The sequence below is a fragment of the Pelodiscus sinensis genome, chromosome 31, assembly GCF_052426305.1.
Source record: "Pelodiscus sinensis isolate ZL-2025 chromosome 31, ASM5242630v1, whole genome shotgun sequence".
Classification (NCBI taxonomy): Eukaryota; Metazoa; Chordata; order Testudines; family Trionychidae; genus Pelodiscus; species Pelodiscus sinensis.
This window is the reverse complement of record NC_143082.1, coordinates 2,080,653-2,101,958: the sequence shown is the minus strand read 5'-3', so window position 1 is coordinate 2,101,958 and position 21,306 is coordinate 2,080,653. Positions and strand designations below refer to the sequence as shown.

At 55.2% G+C, this 21,306-nt stretch overlaps 2 protein-coding genes across 8 annotated transcripts in view; one reads left to right on the top strand and one right to left on the bottom strand.

Annotated features, from left to right (window-relative positions):
- Positions 1–11,109, bottom strand: part of RFX1 (regulatory factor X1) — a 47,202-nt gene extending 36,093 nt beyond the window's left edge. For 4 of the 7 annotated variants that reach the window (XM_075917138.2, XM_075917140.2, XM_075917143.2 and 1 more), the window contains exons 1-2: positions 10,772–11,109; positions 1,800–2,121 (exon numbers count right to left, since the gene is read on the bottom strand). In XM_075917138.2, the coding sequence (XP_075773253.1) occupies positions 1,800–2,073 (274 nt within the window). In that variant the 5' untranslated portion in view covers positions 2,074–2,121; positions 10,772–11,109. The remainder of the gene's footprint in view (positions 1–1,799; positions 2,122–10,771) is intronic. The other 3 variants (XM_075917146.2, XM_075917141.2, XM_075917142.2) reach the window with 2 other exon arrangements.
- A 5,585-nt stretch (positions 11,110–16,694) lies between these two features.
- On the top strand, positions 16,695–19,874 carry RLN3 (relaxin 3). The gene is made up of 2 exons (XM_006113766.5): positions 16,695–17,885; positions 19,196–19,874. The coding sequence occupies exons 1-2, from the start codon at positions 17,726–17,728 to the stop codon at positions 19,453–19,455; spliced, it is 420 nt and encodes a 139-aa protein (XP_006113828.3). The 5' UTR covers positions 16,695–17,725; the 3' UTR covers positions 19,456–19,874.
- Positions 19,875–21,306: the final 1,432 nt, after the last annotated feature.

The window sequence follows — 21,306 nt, the reverse complement described above, 5'->3', positions numbered from 1 at the left end:
TGACGTGGCGTTGTGATGTCACGGCCAGCAACCGCCGGATTCAAAAGGCTCCGGCAGCCCCGCAAACTGGAAGGCAGAAGCCAGGTAGGGGAGGGGAAGGTGCTTGTGCTGAGGGGAGGGGGGCAGGTCAGGAGAAAGGGGAAGGCACCAAATGGAGACATGTGGTTTGGCTTTTTTTTTTGCTTAACAACAATTTTTAGCCTGCATGTTCGGTATTTTTTGGGAGAGCTTCCCTACTTACGGCCCGTAGCTGTTTTCTTTGGAGTAATATGGCCCTCGCCACTTTCTGAGTTGTGCAGGCCTGTGATAGAGGCAGCAAGAGCGGGGAAGTGACTAGCTGACTAATGTGTCGACTATCCGATACGTTTTGCTTATCAGATAGTCGACTAGTCGCTTACATCCCTACATGGGACGCTCTTTACACTGTAACTTTCCTAACTGGATCCTAGAGAAGCAATTCTCTGTGTTTTAATCCTTTTTTTTCAGTTGCACTGCAACACCTAGCAACTAAGCAATGTTTCACCAAGTGCGTTTTATTTGTTTTGTTACTAAAAATCACCTATTTAAGAGCATGATCTGATTCCTCTGTCCGAGAGGGCAGGAGGGTCTGTGTGCAGGGGCCTAGACTACAAGCCATACTACTAAGAGAAATTACAGGTTTTTAAGCTCGCTCCAGAGGGAGGGTTAAGAAGCTTGAGGGTACCTCACAAGGAGGAATTCCCAAATGCACCTTCCCAGGCTCTCAAAGGGGGTTTTGCATTTGGGCCAGGGAACTGCGACAAAATGTGGAATTTATTTGCCTGTTATGTTGCAAGGGAGTGCTAATGTTATACAGTAACCTGTGTGTGTGCCTCAGTTTCCCTGGGCACTGTACTAATACCTAGATGGCGTACGCAATGGCCAATGCCTTTCGTATCCTGAGGCCAGGAGGGGGCAACCAGCTGACACCTTTTGCCTGGTAAGCAGGACAAAGGCCAGGAGGAGGAGCCTGGCTGGAAGCTGAGACCAGGAGCTGGGAGCGAGTCAGTTTTGGCTGGCTTGGGAGGCAGTGGGAGAGCCAGGGCCCAGGCGATGGATTGTACTTCCTGCTTCCGGTTACTGTGCTGACACGGCTGTTCTACGCTGTGTCCCTCTTGAGGAATAAACCTTCTGTTCTACCTGCTGGCGGAGTCACATCTGGCTAAGGATGGGGGGTGCAGGACCCACACCTCAGCAGCTGGAATCTGGGGCCTTAGGGACCTTTTTAAACAGAAGCCTTTAGTGGCCAGGTATTTGAAAGTCTCTTGCGGGCCCCCACCTTCTGCACTTTGCAGCGCCAGAGTAGGGAACAGCCTTGACCAAGAGAGACAGCCGTGAACATAGACACTCCCGCCCAAGGCACTAGGGCATATGGTAGGTCAGAGCTAAATTGTATGGGCTGACGGGTTTCCCTGGTTGCAAACCAAGGGGCTAGGATGTCAGTTGCAACCTGTGTGTGTGGGAGAAAACAGCCAGGAGAAAAGCTGTAAGTGTGCCCCTGAGATGAGACAGAGTCTAAGCTTCTTGGGCACAGAGCTCGCTGGAGGGGCAGGCAGAAGGACTGCTGAGGAAGGAAACTTCTTGCTGCTGCTTGTTTCTAGGGTCAGAGGACAGCACTCTGTGGACGTATTTTGGAAATAAAGCAGATAACACCAAGAGCATACCTGGCTCTTAGAACGGATTCCTCAGCCTAATCAATTCTGAACCAATTCCGACATTAACTAACCATTCAGGCTGAAGGAGCCATGAGGCTTTCCCCAACACGCTCCTCCCAGACTTACCGGACACCGTGACTACAATATACTGCTGAGGGGCTGGCGTTGGAGTTTGCTGGCCTGAGGCCTGAGCCTGCGGCTGGGGGGCCTGGATTTCCGAGACATACTGTTTCTGAGTGGCTGGTTGTTGCTGGGTGCTTTGCAATTCCGCTACATACTGTTGCTGGGCTGCTGCCGGTGCTGCCGTTGTTGCCGCCGCTGTTGGTTGTTGCTGCGCCTGTTGCTGTTGTGACTGTTGCTGAGCTGCCTGTAATTCCGTAACGTACGCCTGTGTTGCCATGCCAACAGTGGGGAAAATGATAATAAATAAGGCTTTTTTTTTTGCTTCCTTTTGTTGAGAAAAAAAAGAGGAAAAAACAAAATAAAAAAAGAAAGAAAGAAAAACCAATTAATCAATTGTAAAGCGATCTGTGGATAGAAACAGCTCCCTGCTGTTCTATTCGTTAAGCAATAACTTAATTACATCCCATGGTTAATAACTAATTACAGTCAATTACAGCTGGAAAAGGCACTAGCAGAGTTCATCTTTTACTGCAGAAATAGGCCTGGAAAAGTAATGGTGTTGGAGAAACCTGGTCCCAACCAATCACCACATTGTGACTGGCTACAATTTACGAAGCGAAATTTTCTCCCCCAGATCCCCACCACCACCACACAGGCTTTTAACTACATGGGAACCAGAGCTCAGCCTGACTCTGCTCTCGCTTCCAAGGAGGGAAATCTGCAGAGGGTCCATCAAAGCCCATGGGCGGGGGGAGAGGCAAAGCAGGCCTTTAAGCTGGCATGTTCTGTAGCGGCCTCGGATTGGGGCGCCCTACTCGAGATGCCGTGGGTCTGGTTTCCAGAGGTGCCTGCATCAACCCAGGGCAATTCTCCATCAGGGCTGGATTTGGCCCAGCACATGGGAAGGGATGACTTTGTGCTTAGTTGCGAAACCCACTAGACCAGATTCTGCAAATCAATGACACACAGATTCACATCAACAGAGCCTTCTTAGCACCTGCACTACTATTGACAGGTACTTTTTTTTCTTTCCTCTCCCTTATTTTTCTGTTCTAATTCTGATAGTCCCCCTGTTTTTCCACTCAAGCACACGTGAGCAAGTGGGTTTTGCCCACGAAAGCTCATGATACTAGATATATTTTTGTTAGTCTCTAAGGGCATGTCTACACTCGGAAACTATTTCAAAACAATAACTCCCAATTATTGTGAATTAGCGCGTCCACACTATAGGGAAGCCTTGAAATTAGTCCAAGGCAGGCTCCCTTAATGTGGATGAGCTACCTCGACTTAGCTCCCCAGAAGCGCTGGGGAGGAATTACTTTGAATGTCTCTGGGGAGTTGTTATTTCGAAACAGCAGCAGTGGAGTGTCCACACGACCGCTATTCCTAAACAAGCGTTATTCCTCGTGGAAAGCGGGAGCTGGTATTTCAAAATAACCAGCCCCTTATTTCGAAATAACGGGTTTGCTAGTGTGGACGCTCCGCTTGTTATTTCAAAATAAGGGGAGTTATTTCAAAATGACTCCCTAGTGCAGACCAGGGCTAAGGTGCCACAGGACTACTCGTTATTTTTAAAGTTACAGGCTAACACAGCCACCCCCCTGAGGCCTGATCTTAGTCGAACGAGTTGAGATCCTCCGACAGGAAGTGCTTTGAGGAGGTGCATGAAGATGCTCCAAGCAGTATTTCCGGCTCGGCTAAAGAGAAGGCCGGAGCTCAGACGGCAGCCCTTCGGGCTTGCGTGCTCCTACACAAAGGTGTCAGAGGGAGGAGTAATAAGAATCATGTGCTGCGGCCAGCGGATGCCTCTGAGACCACAGCCCGGACTCCCGAGTGAGAGGACTCAGGACTCCCTGGAGTCTGCCTGCAAGCTTTTCCAGAATAGTTTTCATGTGCACTCTGATCTGCCAAAGCTCCCAGCCCTGTTTGCCCGGGGGAGGGCAGTTCCACGCCTCCCAGATGTCTCTCCCATCACAGCTCTCCTTGTTCCTTCCACCTCGGTGGCTTCCCACTCAGCTACCTCAGCCTTTTGTTTGACTCAGCAGTACTGCAGGTAACACACAGGCTCCTATAAGACACCGGCTCGAGCAGGTTAGCGTAAGGAAAACAGGCCCGTGGCCCTTAGCATGGAGCAAGCGGCCTGACAGTTACCCTAGGTTTTGGGGACCGCGGAACAGCTTGCTCCGGAGAAGGAACTGCTTGATAGCCATGCAGGCAACCTCAGGACCGCTAAACCGAGCCGGGCTTGGGTATTTCAGGACAGACTTATTGGCAGGTGTTTAACCATGAACTTGCTTTAGCAATAGGTGACCTCGATGATAATGAGCTAAAAGGTGTTATGATCTTAGCCTATAGATGGGGGCACCCTGATATTGACTGAGGAAGCTAGATATGGACACGGAAGGCTGGGCATGTGAATGAATATTCATGATTGGGCTCAGGCCCCATTATAGACCACGCCTCCACGGAAGAGGGGCGAGGTTTCCAACCCTTCAGCTTCCCATTATTATCTACCGCCAATCTTGGGGTGTAGGGGCTCCAGACCGTCAGCCCCATTGAGCATGCCAACGGGTCCTTTGCTTCTCACTGCCAGGTCCTCAAGGAAGGTTGTGGGTAGATCCAGGTCTCTGAGCACATGCCAGGGATGACACCAAAGAACTGTCCCCTACAGAGCTGCTGCTGTTTGTGACTATGGTTCAGAGCTTTCTAGGCCTTGCCGGTTGTTTTAAGGCTTGGCCTTGCCCTCAGGGGGAGAGTCTTTGCCGAGTTTCCCAACAAGATATTGAATTTGTCAGTTTCAATTCTGCAGAGCTGGACCCTGGGAGGAGAACCCTATTAGCCCCCGCTTGGTAAATCAATATCAACTGGCAAGCAACACAGTTAGTATTAACCCTTCAAAAGGATCAGGCAATACTCTGAAATCTGTCACTCGCTCGCACACATGCCCTCAAAAGCTGCCGGCGACGGCCCTTTCGCCCAGCAGCAGTTCCGAGTGCCGTCACAACCACAGCTGGGAGGGACAGCTTAGCAGTCTGAGCATCGGAACGAGCAAACTATTCCCTAGGAGTTCCAGTTCTTAAAGCAGAGCTTTGAGCTGCTTCTCTTCCCTGCTCTGAGGTGTGTGCTCTGAAGAGTCAAGATGTCAGGATTCTGTGCCAACTGTGACCTTGAACAAGCCAGCCCCATGCCTCCGTTTCCCCATCAGTAAAATGGGAGGTGAGGCCTCTAGCCTCCTGTGGGGGAGGAGACAATTACCTAGTTAAAATCCGCAGCTCTCAGTGAAGACGTGAAGAGCTTCTGAGCCAATGAGAAGCCCTCTCTTTTCTGCCATTCCTGGGAGGTAGACCTCGGGATCCTTTGCGGCCATGGCACACGCAGCTAGCCAGGCATTTCCCACGTACCACCCGCACCGCGATAACCAAGATCACATTCCAGCCACTGCCCGTGCACAGCCGCAGCATTCAGCTTACGGCCCCAGGCCCAATCCAACTGTGCCAGTTCCCTTGGTCACTCCTTCAGGAACATGCCCCGCTTGGAAATACCCCGTCTGGTTTTAGATCCATTTCCCACCCCCAGATACATCCCAGCAAGTAAATCCGGGGCCTGAGTCTCCAAAAGGCAAGAACCCACATTTCCATGTGGGCACATGGCCCCTTCTGAGGACCAGGCCTGGTACAAGATCCTGATTCTTCGAATGCTGCAGAGCAAGAGGGCCAGACTCAAATCAGGCACATAAAACCTTCGGAAAGGGCATCCGATTACAGTCAACTGTCCTCCTCCCCCAGAGCAAAGGGACACTGAATGCCCTGGTCAAAGGCTGCATCTCGCAGGTCTGCACCTAGAGCGGCTGCGGCGACCTTTGCACGGTGCGTTTTTTAAAGCACCAGGATGCTTAGAGAGCTTCCTCTCCACAAAACGAAAGAGAAGGCGGACACAGCCAGGAGACTCAGTGACGACCAGGAACGAGAGGGACGTTCTAACCCAGCTGCACTGTGCTGGAGGAACTGGCTGGTTCTAGGGCTCAGTTCTAGGCTGCTGGTGCCAATCCAGGCTAGATTGGTAGTGACCAAAAGTTGCCAGCACCTGGGGTTTCTTTAGTGACCCCTGTGAGCAGAGGCCAATTCCTAGTCACCATGCAAAGGGCTTGTTCACATTCCACTTCCTACTGGGTGGGGGCAACGGCCAGGATGGGGGGGGTCTTGTGAGGTAGACGGGACTGGAGCCTGTTTAAACAATGATCCTGAATTGCGCTAGGCATAATGGTTTAATCTCGTAGGATCACAGAACTCAAGAGGGCCATTAAATCCAGCCCCCTGCCCTGAGGCAGGGCCAAGAAAACCTAGACCAGTGTTTCTCAAAGTGACCACGGACCCACCCTGAGAAAGCTGCTACCAGCCGCTCCAGCGTGTTTAGTTACTGGCTCTGCAGCCACAGCGCCTTGGGGCTCCCATTGGCTCCGGTTCACTGTGTGCAGCCAAGGGGAGCTGTGAGGCTCGGTGGCTGCGGAGCCAGTAACCACGGAGCCAGTAAAGAAACAAACCGGAGCGGCCAGTTAGCAGCTTTCTCAGAGTGGGTCCACAGACCAGTGGAGAAACGCTGCCCTAGACCATCCCTGACAGATTTGTGTCCTGACTGTTCTTAAAATCCTCCCAGGATGGGGATTCAACAGCCCGTAGAAGCCTGTTCCGGTCCTTCGCTATCCTTATAGTCAGAGAGCTTTTTCCTAACATCTATCCTTAACCTGCCATGCTGAGCACCAAGCCCTCCTGCTAGTCCTACCCTCAGTGGTCATGGAGAACAACTGATCACCATCCTCTTTCGAACAGCCCTGAATTTACCCGTCCCGTGGCACTTTGAAGACTAACGCATTTATTAGGACATTAAGGCATATGTTTTCAATCTGAGGAACTGAGGTGTAGCTCACAAAACTTACACCCTAATGCCCTAATAAACGTATTCCTCTTTCAAATGCCACCGGACTCCTTGTCCCTTTTGCTGAAACGGACTAACACGGCTCCCCCAATACCTGAAACCGTTAGACGGCTTCCCCTCCACTGGCCTTTCCAAAACGAAGAACGTCCACTGGTCTCTATTTTGTCCTCACTGGTCAGATTATTTAAACTTTTGTTACTTTCCTGTGGCATCTTTCTTAAAGTGAAAGCCTCCAAGTGAAGCCTCACCCGTGTCACGCAAAGCAAGACAATTAACTCCTGTGCCTTGCATGGGACACTTGTGTTAACACCACCCCAGAACTGAATTAGCTTTTTGCAACTGCATCGCACTGTTGATTCATATTTCAGCCTGTGATCCACTCTACCCCTCAGACCGTTTTCAGCTGTACTTCCACCTCGGCGTTTACTCCTCGTTTTATACCTGTGCATTTGGTTTTTCCTTCCTACGCAGTGCTTCGCACTTGTCTTTACTGGCTTTTATCTTGTGGATTTCAGGCCAATTCTCTAATTTCTCAAGGCCATTTTGAATTCTAATCCCTTCCTCTCAGGCGTGCAATCTCTGCCATCTCGGTGTCATCTGCCAATGTTATGAGCATAAACACCCCTCCATTAACCAGGTCATTAGTGAAAATATTGAACAGTACCAGACCCCAGACAGACCTGTGCCACGTCCCCCCTTCTTACCAGTTTGACAATGAACCAGTGATAAGTACTCTCTGAGTACAATTCAGATAGACTACAGGTCTCCAGTTTGCTTATGAGACTGTCATGCAAGACTGTGTCAGAAGCCTTACTAAAATACAGATATATCATGTCTATTGCATCCCCCATCCGGTAACCCAGTGACGCTGCCAAAGAAGGAAATTAGGTTGGTTTGGCATGATTTGATCTTGACAAATACATGCTGGCCATTACCCTATTGTCCTCCAGGTGCTTACGAACTGATTATTAAATAATTTGTTCCACTATCTTTCCAAGTATCAAACTTCAGCTGACTGATCCAAGTGAGCTCAAACAACAAAACTATCTCATGTGCCTGTAAGGCCTTTTCCTTCTCCTGAATGCCAAGGAGCTTATCAAACCGGCAGGCACGTTATACGTTGGCATTATCACTAAAATGCAGCCATCGCTGGGGGAAGGGGGCACATGGCAGCTGTTTAACAGCACACAGCAAGGCTACAGGAGGAGCGAAGAAGCCCATATCCAGCTGAAATGCCGGAGGCAGCATGGAATCACCTGAGCAGGAATCTGGCCAGGACCCTGGGCTAGCAGCCCGAGCCTCAAGATTAAATCTCATATTTCATAACGGTGGGGGACCGGTCTCAAGGGGCTCTTTGTGCTTACAAGTCCCACAGAGATGCTCGAGAACCTTTCTGCTACACAAAGGAGGGGACCACCCAGCAAAAGCTCCACTGGCCACCCTCCTCACAGTTCTGACATAAGAACCGGAAAATGAAATTGGTGAAGAAATAAAAGTGAAAGCGGCCAGTCTGTTTTCACTGGCCAGATTCAGCCCTGGACCCAGCATCAATAGTGAGAAGTGAATCTGATTTGTAAATTATCTTCATTTTATTCACTGAAGGTGTGATGAGTAACACAGCCTCTGGAAATAATATTCTGTACTTCTACCACACCATCCCTTGTAACCATTTATGAATTAAACTTCTTAACACTTTTGGGAAGTGGGTGTCATTATATTCATTTTATAAAGGAGGAAACTGCGGCTCAGGGAGGTTAATATGGTTTACCTGAAGTCAAAGAGGAAGTCTCTCATATAGCTAGAAATAGAAGCCAGAACTCTAGACAGTCAGTACTTTGATCACAAAACCCTTCCTTTCCAAAGGAAGGCAACAGCACTTAAAAACATATTATCTTTAACCTGTGTGTGCCCCTTTATTTGTATTCATTTTAGTATTTAATGACACAAAGGGTCACAGCTCCTCCACTGACCCTTTATAGCGACAGATTTGTTTCACCCAAGATCAAAGTAATGGTCTATTCCATCTTGTCTCTTTTTCTTGTTTGACACAGCAGCATGGTAATCAAAGCAGCACTTTGTTTTCCCAGTTAGATTCCCCTCTACATGCATTGTATAAAGTACTGGAATGTCTTCACAAAACATGTGATTTGCTTAAAAGGGACCAGTCAACACTGGCTGGGGCCAGTTTGATACAAAAGGGCATGGATGACAGGAATGGATTCAAACTCTCTCGGCTTTTGGAATGACAAATCTACAGCAAAGATCTCTGATTAGATGGTGTAATCCTGTAAGGTGCTGAGCACTGCCTATGGCTTCAAAAGACGTTGCGGGCACTCAACACCTCACAAGATTAGTTCCTGTATCTCACCTTTTGCAGCTTAAGATCCTCCTCTTCCTTCTCACTCAATCTAAACTGAACAATATCTATACAGCTCCTAGTAGCTATTGCCTCCAAGCCTCATCTCATCTCCCTCCTCCCTGTTTACTTGTCCCCTTGCAATTTATTTGAGAAATGCCCAGAAAGAAGCCAATGGGCAAGTCACACAAAGGACTCACAGACACACCAAGATAAACGCAGCATCATAATAAAGTTATGAAGCAGTCACATGAACCACAGGAAAACATATAAAAGGTGCAAATCCACCCCCTACTGAATATGTAAAGCCAGGGAGTGGGTAATTTAGCACCACAGAGCAAGTAAGTTCCCTGTTGAATGGTCCCTAGCCGTAATTTTCGTGAACTGCTCCACTTTTGTTGACAGGATTCAATTTACTGAGAACATTTCTGGGTCTGGAAATTGTTTCCGGGCCCTGGGAAATGTGATCATGATGTCTCTCCTCGGTGATATTTTGATGCTATGTTGTCATCTCCCAGTGCCACAGTATGACAGCACAATAACGCTTTAACACAGTCACAATGACATTTTACATAAGCATGAGCAACGGCAGCTTTGATGGCATTTTGACACAAGAGTGACCTGTCACCCACGGCATGATAGCGCTTTGGGACGTCAGCCTGCTGCCTCGTGGAGTGGATGTTCCAAAGGGGCACTGTCATTGCCTGTCCCCTTTTGACTCCACACGATGGCTATCGAGGTAAGATATCATCGTCGCCTCTCGTGGCACAATGCTGCTCTGTGGCAAGTCCCCCTTTGGCCAGGAGGGGTTTGATAACTTACAGCGATATTATGGACACAACGAGGAGCCCTGTAGCACCTTAAAGACCAAGAGATTGACTTTATGCCCAAACAAATGTGTTAGTCTGAAAGGCTCCACAGGACTCCTGGCTGTTTTTGCAGACTCAGACTAGCACGGGGACCCCTCCGAGATGGGTCCCCGGGATGTGACGCTGCATCGTCTGCCCCTGCGACACTGGTGCTCTGCCGCCATCGCCCGTGCGGGCGCACCGCCCTCTCTGCACGGGGCACAGCGGTTCAGATGCCACGGGCCGGCCTCGTGACCCCCGTGGCATCGGCGCCCCGTGATTCGATCGGCACTACCCCCCCCCCCCGGCTGGCCAGGCAAGGCCTCGTGACGACACCAGGGACCCACCATGGCCAGCCGGGGGGGGGGGGGGGGGGGGGGTAGTTCACCAGGAGCGGCCGTGCAAGGTCACCACGAGACAGTGGTGAGGAAACCATCCCACCTCACATTATGACATCATCGGCCTGACACGTCACACAGGCCGTGACATCACAGGGAAGCCCCGCCCCCTTCCCCAGATCGGCGGGCACGGGGGTCTCCATCGTAGCCCCCCCCACGCGGCGCCCCGCCCTCTCCGCGACCCCATTGGCTGCCCCCTGCGCCCCGCTTCTTCTGATTGGCCCGCCCGCCCACCAATCACCGGGGAGCACGGCAAGCCCCGCCCACCGGGCCTGGGCCCTTCTTAATCCCGGGGCAGCGGCCGGCCCTCAGTCGAGCGAGGGCGGCGCCTCCGGCGCGGGCGGCCCCGAGGCTCCCCCTGGCCGCGTGCCCCCCCCCCCGGGGCGCGCCCCCCCCCCCCCAGCAGCCATTTTGTGAGGGGGGGGTTCGAGTCGGACCCACCTTCACGGTCCCTCCCCGCGGCCCGGTCCCGCCGCCCCGCGGAGGCCGCTTCGCTTCAGGCTCCGACGCGCCGGGCTCGGGCGGAGCCGCCGCTCATCGGCCGCGGCGGGGCCGGGATTTTGGCGGGGCTCGCGTAGCCGGCGGGGGGGAGGGGGTCCGCTCGCGGCGGTTGTTGTTGTTGTTGCCGGGTTTCCTGGTCGCCACGACTACGGTGGCTATGGCGCCCTCCGTGTTCCCTCACCGGGGCAACTGTTGCTACCCACCTCGGCTGCGGGCGGGGCCGAAGGGGGGGAGAAGGGAGGCCCCTGAGGTGATTGGTCGGAGCTGGCCGTTCCATTGGGTGGCCTAGCTGTCGCTCTGCACCGCGCTCGCTCTGGTTGGCTGGAGGCCGTGCCCTTCAGATCACGTTCCGCCTCCCACGCTGGATGGGATTGGCCTGTTGGGCAGGACGCGTACTGATTGGCTCCTCTCCACGTTTGACTCCACGCTGATTAGGCAGTTCCGCCGTCTGTCTGGGGAAAGGGCGGGGGGGGTGAGGAGGCGGGTTGGGATTGGCCAGTCAGGGAGTTGGCGGCTTGCGATTGGTTACAGCCCTCGTCAATCAGCTGTCTGGTAAGCAACGTCTGGGGATCGTAGAACCGCGCCCCAGGGTGGGACAAGTGCGCGTGCGCGCTCTGCGCCCGTGGCGTGATGGGAAATGTAGTCCTTGTCTACCAGAGGCCAAGCGTTACCTTGCCTGCTTCTGCTACGGCTTGGAGGGGCCGCTGTCCCTCTCCTGCCTTGATCCCGTGACGTCACTGCTCGTGGTATGATGTCACACCGCGCTTCCTGCGGGTATTGCAAAACTCCACAGTGATGTAATGGCAGCCGTGGTGATGTCACTCACTGGTGTGCCCCTAAACTAGTGCAGAGCCCGAAAGCTGTGCCTGCGGCATGCCCGGCCGGGGCGATGGGGCCCCTCGAGGCAGGCTGCTGCTCTGATCCCGTGTGCCTGGGATGCTCGTCACGGCTCCCGCCTGCATGAAGAGGCAGGACGGTGCAGGGGTGAGGCTGCTACCTGAGAACTTGGGCGTTGCTGCCTCCGTTTCCTGCTCTGCTGCAGCCTCCCTGTGTGACCACTGGCAACGGGCCAGGACTCGCTTCCCAATCTGTGCCAGGGCGTTACTCACACTGCCCTCCCTCGCAGGGGCTTGGCGAGATCAATGCATTAAGAGATTGCAAGGCATTCAGTCGCTGTCATAAAGAGGGTCCCATAGGAGACTCTCCGACTATTAAGCTCTGCTGCAAGGCAGATGCTATTAGCTGGCCCTCTGGTCTGTCCTAGCATAGTCAGGAGTCAAACTGGACAATGGGAAGAAAGACTGCTGTTATGGTAGCCCCAGGAGCTGCAGCCGTAGGCCAGGAACTTATCATGCTGGGCCCTATACAAAGAGAGACCAGAAAGATGCTTCCTGCCCCAGAATGTGTATTCTCTCTCTCAAGTCAAAGGAACACATGAGATAGTATCAGGTTCCAGTATCTCCCTTTTTTTGTGAGCACTGCAATTATTGTCAATATTGACCCTTTAAGAGCCATCATTAGGTTTCAGAGGGAACAATCCACTGAGATACACGCACTTCTCCAAGCCGCTGGGCCGGACTCTTGCTTCCCTGCTCCATGTGCCACCATTAAGCCTTGTTCAGAGTGAGGGCTATGCTCCTGCACTGACCTGGCAACGTCTTACGCTGACTTGGCCTGCAGAAAAGAATAAATACACAAATGGTCGACAGTGGACAATAAGATTCTCTGCAGTCATTACCGTATCCTTTCCTTCCTAAGGCTCTATGCAGCTGCCCCTTGCCTTAGTGTCTGGTCATCTGCAGCTGGGTCCCATTCCAAAGGCTTCTCTCTGCAATCATTTATGTTTTAAACCACACCAGTGCTGAAATCTTGAGGCTGGCAATAGGGGCCTCCAGAAAACAGAGTGATCCTGCCACTTTCCCACTGAGCATGGCAGGTCCTTTCTGCCTGTGTGCTTTAGCCTGGCCCGTAGGGACCCCGGTCACTCTGTCAACGTTCGTTTCTGAGCCCTTTCCATCCTGTCCCTGTCGGCTGAAATGGACAATGAAGGAATTCATCTCTGGACCTAACCACCTCAGCCACCAAATCAGAGGCTCATTTAACTGCACATCCAGTAATGTGGTCTATGCCAGCCATGCCCCACTGCGATATATATTGGGCAAACTGGACAGTCCCTACGGCAAAGAATTAATGGACACAAATCAGATATCTGAAAAGGGAACTCCCAAAAACCAGTTGGGGAACACTTTAACCTCCTTGGACACTCAAGGGATCTCCAAAAGTTGCTGTTTTGTTACAGACCAATTCCACAAGCCAAATACACAGAGAAGGACTGGAACTCCACTTCATTCACACGTTTAATTCTTGTGCAGATGGTTTAAATCACCATATTGGATGGCTGGGACATTATCAACCAAGCACACAATGAAGGTGCCAATGGTTCTTGACACCAATGGTTCTGTGTAGAATCTGTTGTTACTCCTCCTCTCCAAGTGCAAACTAATGGTTCTTATCAGCCTCTTTGAACTATCTAGTCTTTGAGGTGCTAATAGACTACTAGGTCATTACCTACCTATCAAACAATGAGAGTGACAATGGTTCTTTGTCTTTGAAGAATATCATTGTTTCATCAGTCTTTAAGTGTTTCCTGACTCTGTTTGCTAATTAATGGTTCTTATCTTCCCCTTTGACTATCTAGTCTTTAGGTGCTTATAGACTCTGCTTTCCCTTGATATATTTTTTGCCCACTGCCTTTTCTTGTCTCCGCTCCTCCCCCAATTTTCCATTCTCCTCCTCCTTCCCCCCCTATTTATTTTGTTCCTAGACATCCAACGCTCCAGTCATCTGAAGAAGTGGGCTGTGTCCATGAAAGCTCATGATAACATCTCCATGTTTTATTAGTCTACAAAGTACTACCAGACTATTTGTTGTTTTTTTCAGTTTACCTGTACAGACTAACTTGGCTGCCCCTTGAAGCTGTTTTTCCTGTTACAGACTGGCTCTGCTTTCCCTTTGAAACTTTTCTACCCACTGCCTCTTTTGCCTCTCCTCCCCCGCCCCCCCCCCTTCTTCCTCCGTTTATTCTTGGTTCTGGACATCCAACACTCCCGTCATCTGAAGAAATGGGCAGTACCCGTAAAAGCTCATGATACCATCTAGGGCTGTGTCTAGACTGGCCAGTTTTTCTGGAAAATCAGCCGCTTTTCCGGAAAAACTTGCCAGCTGTCTACACTGGCCACTTGAATTTCCGCAAAAGCACTGACTTCCTACTGTAAGAAATCAGTGCTTCCTGCAGAAATGCTGTGCTGCTCCCGTTCAGGCAAAAGTCCCTTTTGCGCAAAAGGGCCAATGTAGACAGCTCAGATTTGTTTTCCGCAAAAAAGCCCCGATGGCGAAAATGGCGATTGGGGCTTTTTTGCACAAAAGCGCGTCTAGATTGGCCACGGAGGCTTTTCTGCAAAAAGTGCTTTTGCGGAAAAGCGTCCTGCCAATCTAGACGCTCTGTTCCGAAAATGCTTTTAATGGAAAACTTTTCCGTTAAAAGCATTTCTGGAAAATCATGCCAGTCTAGACGCAGCCTAAGTGTTTTGTTAGTCTATAAAGTGCTACTAGACTGTTGAAGTTTTTCCTGTTACAGACTAACTCAGCTCCCCCTCTGAAGCTGTTTCCGAGGCTTTGTCTACACTTAAAAGTTTAGAGCACAGCTGAAAATGTGGCCAAAGCACAAGCACAGAGAGAGTCTCCCAGCGCTGCATGTGAACCACCTCCAGGAAGGGAGCAGCTAACACTGTGGGGACTGTGGTTCTCCATGCTGTAGCCTGGCTCGCCCTGGTGCTTTACAGCCCTGTAACTTGCTGGTTTTCTGTGCCCCAAGCCAGAAATTTATAGCGCTAGAAAGCACCAGTGTAGACTTAGCCTATGAATCCTGAATTGATACTTTAAGGCCTGACTCATGCATGCAGCATGGCTAGTATTCAAGGGAGGAGCGGGTTCAGGGCATGCCAGTAGCAGGTGTGACACATCCTGCCATCGCAGGTTCAAATCCCCGCTCTGGCTCTTGCCTTCAGTCTGAAAACTGAGCTGCTCGGTGAGCCCCGCTCTCGGCGAGGGGGTGTAAATCCAAAGAGGCTGCTGTGGAGTGGCCGTAGCTCTGCTGGGGCAAGGGCTGACTTGGTCTGCAGCTTGTGTGCAACATGCCTCTAGACGTCGAGTCTCAGGCGGTCGGTGGAGGGCAGAGGCTCAAGGGTGTTTTCCGTGGGGTGGGCGGGGTAGAGTTCCTCCCAGGGGTAAAAGTAACTGAAACTTCTAAGAGGTGCCGTTGTCACATTGTGGGGCAGAGCGTTGGGGGTTGTGTGCAGGGGGAGGAGAGGCTGGGCCAGTCCCCCGTCAGTTTCCCACTCCCACCCTGCTCCTGGCCCAATGGGGGCTATGGCTGTGGGAGGACAGTGCCTGCAGGCAGGGGTGGGGGTGTAAGAGGCAAGGGAAGGCAATGACTTCCTAAGCTGCCAGCCTGTCTCCCCCCCACCCCCGAAGTCTCCTGGGGCTTCAGGCCTGCCATGGAAGCTGGGACCAGGCACCACTTATGCTCTGGGGCTGGAGAAGACGCCCACCGTCCCTGTGCTGCAGGGAAGGCTGGAGCTGCACTCCACGCACCATCCCCATGCTCCCGGGGCCAGGGAGAGCTGGGGCTGCGTACGGCCTGCACTCCCTGTGCTGGAGGTAGAGCAGGGGCACGGCTAGGGCTGTGCGCCTCCCTCTGAAGGGGGGCGGCTTGGCTCCCACGGGGGCCCTGGGCAACAGAGGTGGGACCTCAGGTGGCAGGGACGGTGCTGGGGCTTGCCTCGCCCAGCCGTCAGTCCAGGACAGGCTGGGAACCCCACCCACGCTGCTGGCAGGCGCTTGCCTGGGGCCCATGTGCATCTCCACCTGCATCGCCCTCCCACTGCCATCTTCTTACCGGTATAGTGCACTGGGGTGCACCAGCCCACCCCCCACTCCCTCTGTGCATGGATCATCCGTTCACACACCCCTGTCGTTACCCCCCAGGGTATGTGGGCTGATTCCTCCCCGCTCCAGCCCCCGTGCCAAAAGCTTCCCATGCGCCCAGCCTGCTGCAGAGCGAACGGCACACGAGCCTGGGGAAAGCGGAACTTTGAGGCTGGCTCCTTGGTCTCCAGAGAATAAGCCACGTGCAGGGAGCTGCGGCTCGTGGCCCAGGTGGAGGGGGGAGGGTGCGGGCTGCTCGGGAGTTTGAAATGGTGACAGGTGTCACCTGGCAGGGCAGGGCCGGTGCCGCGCTGCAGGCAGGGTTATCTCTGCGCCGCAGGCTGGCCCCTGGCATTTGCCGCACGGCCCCAGGCCTCGCGCGCCCACGGGAGAAAGGACGTAATTGAAAGGAGATAAGCAAAGGTCGCTGCCGCTCCTGCTGTCTGGGGCGCTGCGCGGGCGCCTGCGCCGGGGGATGCGCTGAAGGAATGAGATTGCTGGGGAGAATGGAGAGAGTGGGGTGATTCGCCTGTGGCTGCCTGTGTTCCTGCCCCACTGCCTATAGCGCCCCCTGCTGGGAGAGGCTGGGACTGCAGGACCTGGGATCTGCCCCCCCCAGCCAATACTCCTGCCCCACTGCCTATAGCGCCCCCTGCTGTGTTCCTGCCCTGTCCCTATAGCGCCCCCTGCTGGGAGATGCTGGGACTCCAGGACCTGGGATCTGCCCCCCCCCCCCCCGCCAATACTCCTGCCCTGTCCCTATAGCACCCCCTGCTGGGAGAGGCTGGGACTGCAGGACCTGGGATCTGCCCCCCCCCAGCCAATACTCCTGTCCTGTCCCTATAGCACCCCCTGCTGGGAGAGGCTGGGACTGCAGGACCTGGGATCTGCCCCCCCCAGCCAGCGCTGCTGCCCTGTCCCTATAGCGCCCCCTGCTGGGAGAGGCTGGGACTGCAGAACCTGGGATCTGCCCCCCCCCCCGCAGCCAGCGCTGCTGTCCTGTCTCTATAGCGCCCCCTGCTGGGAGAGGCTGGGACTGCAGTAGCCATGAGCCACTCCCCCACCGCTGGGAGCCTGCACTGCTCCCTAGAGCGCCCCCTGCAGGGAGAGGCTGGGACTGCAGCAGTTGTGAGCACCTCACAAGCCGCTTTCTTCCAGCGCTCCCTATAGGGAATGGTCCGTCTGCCATGCACATGCCTAGGGGAACCAGCAAGTCCCCATAATGACCCCAGGGATGGAGAGGGACAAAGCAGCCAGGACTCCTGGCTCCATCCCAGCTGCCTGAGACACCTCAGGAGAGTTCCTGACCTGCTCTGTGCCTTAGTTTCCCCCATAGTAGAGTGGGGTTAATGATCCTCTCCGGAGGTGGGCGGGGGGGAGAATCCAGCCCAAAGGAGCGGGGCTCTCGGAAGCGTCCGACTTTCCGGGCAGTGCGGCCTGGGCAGCTCCGACCCCGGCCGCCCTCACTGCAGGAGTGGGGGAACAGCAGAGGGGTGCGAACGGCAGATCCCTGCAGGGAGGGAGTGTGCGAGCGGGAGAGACAGCGCAGGGAGGGCCAGCGGGGGCTGCCTGTCACTCACCGCCCCCCCGTGTCCCTCCACCGCCCGGCGCGGCGATAGCCAGCGAAAAGGTTATCAGCGTCTCGCTCCCTGGCACCCGGGGCTGCTGCCCCCTGCCCTGCCCCCGCACCCCCGGAAAGGTCTCGCCGTGCCACTCGAGCGACTCAGCCGCCTAATCAGGGGAGAGCATGCCAGAGCCGGCGGCCAAAGGCCACCCCACGTGCGGCCTCTCCGCAGGGCTCCTCGGCGGGGGAGCGGGTGGGATGGTATAAAGGGGGGCGCGGCAGGGCTCCGGAGGCAGCTGGGAGCTCCTCTGGCCTGGGCGCCCGTCTCGCCACGCCAAGCAGCCATGCCGAAGCTCCTCCTGGCCCTGGCGTTCGGGACGCTGCTCTGGGAACTGAGGCTGGGGGCCGAGGGCCGGAACCCACCCTATGGCGTCAAGCTGTGCGGCCGGGAGTTCATCCGGGCCGTCATCTTCACCTGTGGGGGCTCCCGCTGGAGACGGACAGGTGAGAAGGATGGGGGGGTCCCTGCCTGGATTCCCACTGGGAGGGGAGCAGGGTCTTCTGGTTGGCACGGGGCGGGGAGCTGGGCCTCAGGACTCCTGGGTTCTAGTCTTAGCTCTGCCACTGGCTTGCAGCTTGCCAGCTCACTCCCCTGCCCCGTGCCTCAGTTTCCCCCTCTGGAAAACAGGGCTCCATGTCCCTCCTTTACTCCCCGGCAAGTGGGGAAGGGGATGAGACATGGGGAAACATTGGGGGCAGCATGCTTTGTTTAGGCACCATCCAGAAGTGACTGTCTGCTCCCCCAGCGCTGCAGGGGTGGGTTGTGGGTCACCGTTCAGTTAGTAGGGGCAGCACAGGGAGCCTGGGTCGCCCAGGAGGGCAGGTCTCGTGTCCCACCTTAACACCCCCCCCCCCCCCAGCAGCTCCCAGATCAGAGTTGCTCCAGCGAGAAGTCAGCGGCTAACAGCAATTTTTTCCCCCTGGGGAATTTTCTGCCCCTTTCCCCCTCGTCGCCCACCGGCCAGGGAGATCTGCAATGGGGAGCACACAGGGCCAGGAATGGGGGTTGCCATGCCTCATGGGCTCAGTCAGCTGGAGGAAGAGGAGCTGATCCCTATTGCCTGCTCCGTGAGAGGAGCCAGGCTGAGGCCAGCAAGGGATATGGGGGTTAGGGTTGGATTTGCTACTTGGAACTTCTCTGCTGTTCCCGCGGCAGGTGCTGCCCTGCCAGAAGGGGGCGCTCTAACCCCTCTTGGCCTTTGCAGCCGACTGGAGGTGCTGGGGGGTGTTGTGAGCCCCGGTGCCACCCAGCCCTGCTACCTTCCCCGGCAGCAAAGGTGGCAGGACTGGGATGTAGCTGGCCAGGACTGTCCCCTCCAGTGAGCCGCGGGACTCGAAGGGTTGGCAGGTGGTTCAGGCACTAGCCTGAGCCTTGGCTGCTATTTCCAGCTCAGCCACTGGCCCTGCTAGGGGGACCCAGGACCAGCCTGAAATAGTTTCAAAGGGGGCAAAAAAAAACCCCAAAATGTAAGAATCCCTCACGTATCAGAACGAGAAGGCAGAGACTGAAATAGTGTCAGTGGTGTGTGGCCACCCCTGCTGGCTGGACTCCGCACGGCTCACCTGTGAGTCATAGGCCCCATACTGCTACCAGTAAGAGGGAGATTTTCCCTTCAACTCAAGCAGAGAGGTCAATGCTCCCGGAGTAGGGGGAACTCGCCTTGCCGTCTACAGGAAGTTGTAACCTTCCTGGGTGCGGTCCCTGGTCTTCCTCACTTGCTCTTTGCACATTAACCCCTTCCCTCCCACTGCAGGTGACCTCGAGATCCTGAGCGGCCCCCCTGGCGGGGAAGACTCCACAGAAGCTGCCTCCAGCGAGTGGGACGTCAGCCGCCTGCCCGGGATGCTGCCCCTCTCCTCCGACTACCACGAGAGGTGGCGAGGCAGACCGGGCCGCAGCCTCTCCGAGGACAGCTGGCCTTTGGAGCGCGCCGCCCGGGACGTCACGACGGGGCTGAGCACCTCCTGCTGCAAGTGGGGGTGCAGCAAGAGCGAGATCAGCTCCCTGTGCTAGAGGCGGGCAGGGGGCAGCGCATGGCGCCGCAGGTTGGCACTCGACCCGCAGCGGGCGTCGGGGCCATGCCGGTTGGCACCCACGGAGGGTCCAGCCCTGGGATGGTGGCTGAAAGTAGAAACCCACAGTTCCCTGCCCTGCAGCTGCTCAGCAACCTGGGAGCCCTGCCCGAGTGAGGACTGCAGGGATCGGGCTGTGGAAATGTCTGTCATGCTGGCGGTGCCCCCCACCCCGGGGAGGGGCAGAGATGAACTCCAGGGTCCTGGGGCATGCTGGGATTGGAGGCTGAGTTTCGATTTATGAGGAACCAGATGACAAACCCCACACCACACACACACACACGCGCGCGCGCGTCCAGTTGGGTCACCCCCACTTTGCCTCCTCTTGCGGTTGTAGCCGGGGTTCAATAAAAGATCAAAAGAAACTAAGAGCGTGAGCTGGACTTGGATTGAGGGTTCTGGGCTGCAAGTTCCCGCAGGTTGGGAAATCCCAGCTACTTTGCAGGGGCCGGCCCTTCCCCAGAGCGCCCCCTGCTGGGGCTGGCCTTGCCAGAGGCTTTCCCCCAGAGCGCCCCCTGCTGGGGCTGGCCTTGCCAGGGGCTCTCCCCCAGAGCGCCCCCTGCTGGGGCTGGCCTAGCCAAGGGCTTTGCCCCAGAGCGCCCCCTGCTGGGGCTGGCCTAGCCAAGGGCTTTCCCCCAGAGCGCCCCCTGCTGGGGCTGGCCTAGCCAAGGGCTTTCCCCCAGAGCGCCCCCTGCTGGGGCTGGCCTTGCCAGAGGCTTTGCCCCAGAGCGCCCCCTGCTGGGGCTGGCCTTGCCAGGGGCTCTCCCCCAGAGCGCCCCCTGCTGGGGCTGGCCTTGCCAGGGGCTCTCCCCCAGAGCGCCCCCTGCTGGGGCTGGCCTTGCCAGGGGCTCTCCCCCAGAGCGCCCCCTGCTGGGGCTGGCCTTGCCCGGTGCTCTCCCCCAGCTGCCCACACTTGCTTTCCTGCCCTCTTGGGAGAGGGCTCTGAGCTCCCCCTCTGCTGTTCTGCCCTGCTCCCTGCAGCGCCTCCTGCTGGGACTGGAGCACCCGAGCGCTCCCTGAACAGCCAGTGCCCCTGCTCCATTCCTGTGGTGCCCGCTGCAGGGAGGGGCTGGGAGTGGGGCAGCCAGTGCCCTGGCTGTTCCTGGCATGGGGAGCCCTGGGGGACACTTCCTCGCATCCCTGCAGGGGGATTTTTTGTGGCAAATTCCAGGAATGAGTTTCCTCTTACCTGAAACCTGCCTGCTGCCTTCTGGCCCGCCCTGGCAATCGATGCACCCAGCGCGGGTTGGGTAACCCTGGCAAGCCCCACGCTGGCCGGGCTCTCAGAGGGTGTTTAGTTAAGCAGGGCTGATAACACAAAGCCATGTTCCGGGGATGCCCTCCACGCTGCCCCTCGCCCAGCGGTGCCCTGCTCTGTGACGGGGGTACCTAGGCACGATGCACCCCACATATCCCCCCACAAGCTGGGGGCCCCGCGGCTCTTGGCTGGGCTCAGAGAAAAGACAGGACTTTTCAAAGGAAGGCGCAGTCAGACCCCAGGGTCCGGGCAGGGTCTCAGAGCTTGGATTCTCCGGCTGGCGGCCTAGAGCAGCGTTTCTCCACCTTTTCTTATAAAGTGCCCCCTTTCAAAAAATTAGAAGTACCCCCAGTACCTACAGTTCTCAGACACACACATTTTTTTTCTCCCATTGCAACACGTTTGTTTAAACAACTTCATTGGAGCCGGGCAGGAGATGAAATGTTTGGGCGTAAAAAGCACAAAAAGAAGGAAGTGCTGTAAAAGTTAATACAAACATTCGGTTTTTTCCACTTTTCAGCTGTGTTGACGTAT

Coding starts and splice junctions, on each gene's coding strand:
- RLN3 (XM_006113766.5), top strand. CDS start 17,726: ATGCCGAAGCTCCTCCTGGCCCTGGCGTTCGGGACGCTGCTCTGGGAA. Junction 17,886..19,195: donor CTCCCGCTGGAGACGGACAG/GTGAGAAGGATG, acceptor CTCCCACTGCAG/GTGACCTCGAGATCCTGAGC.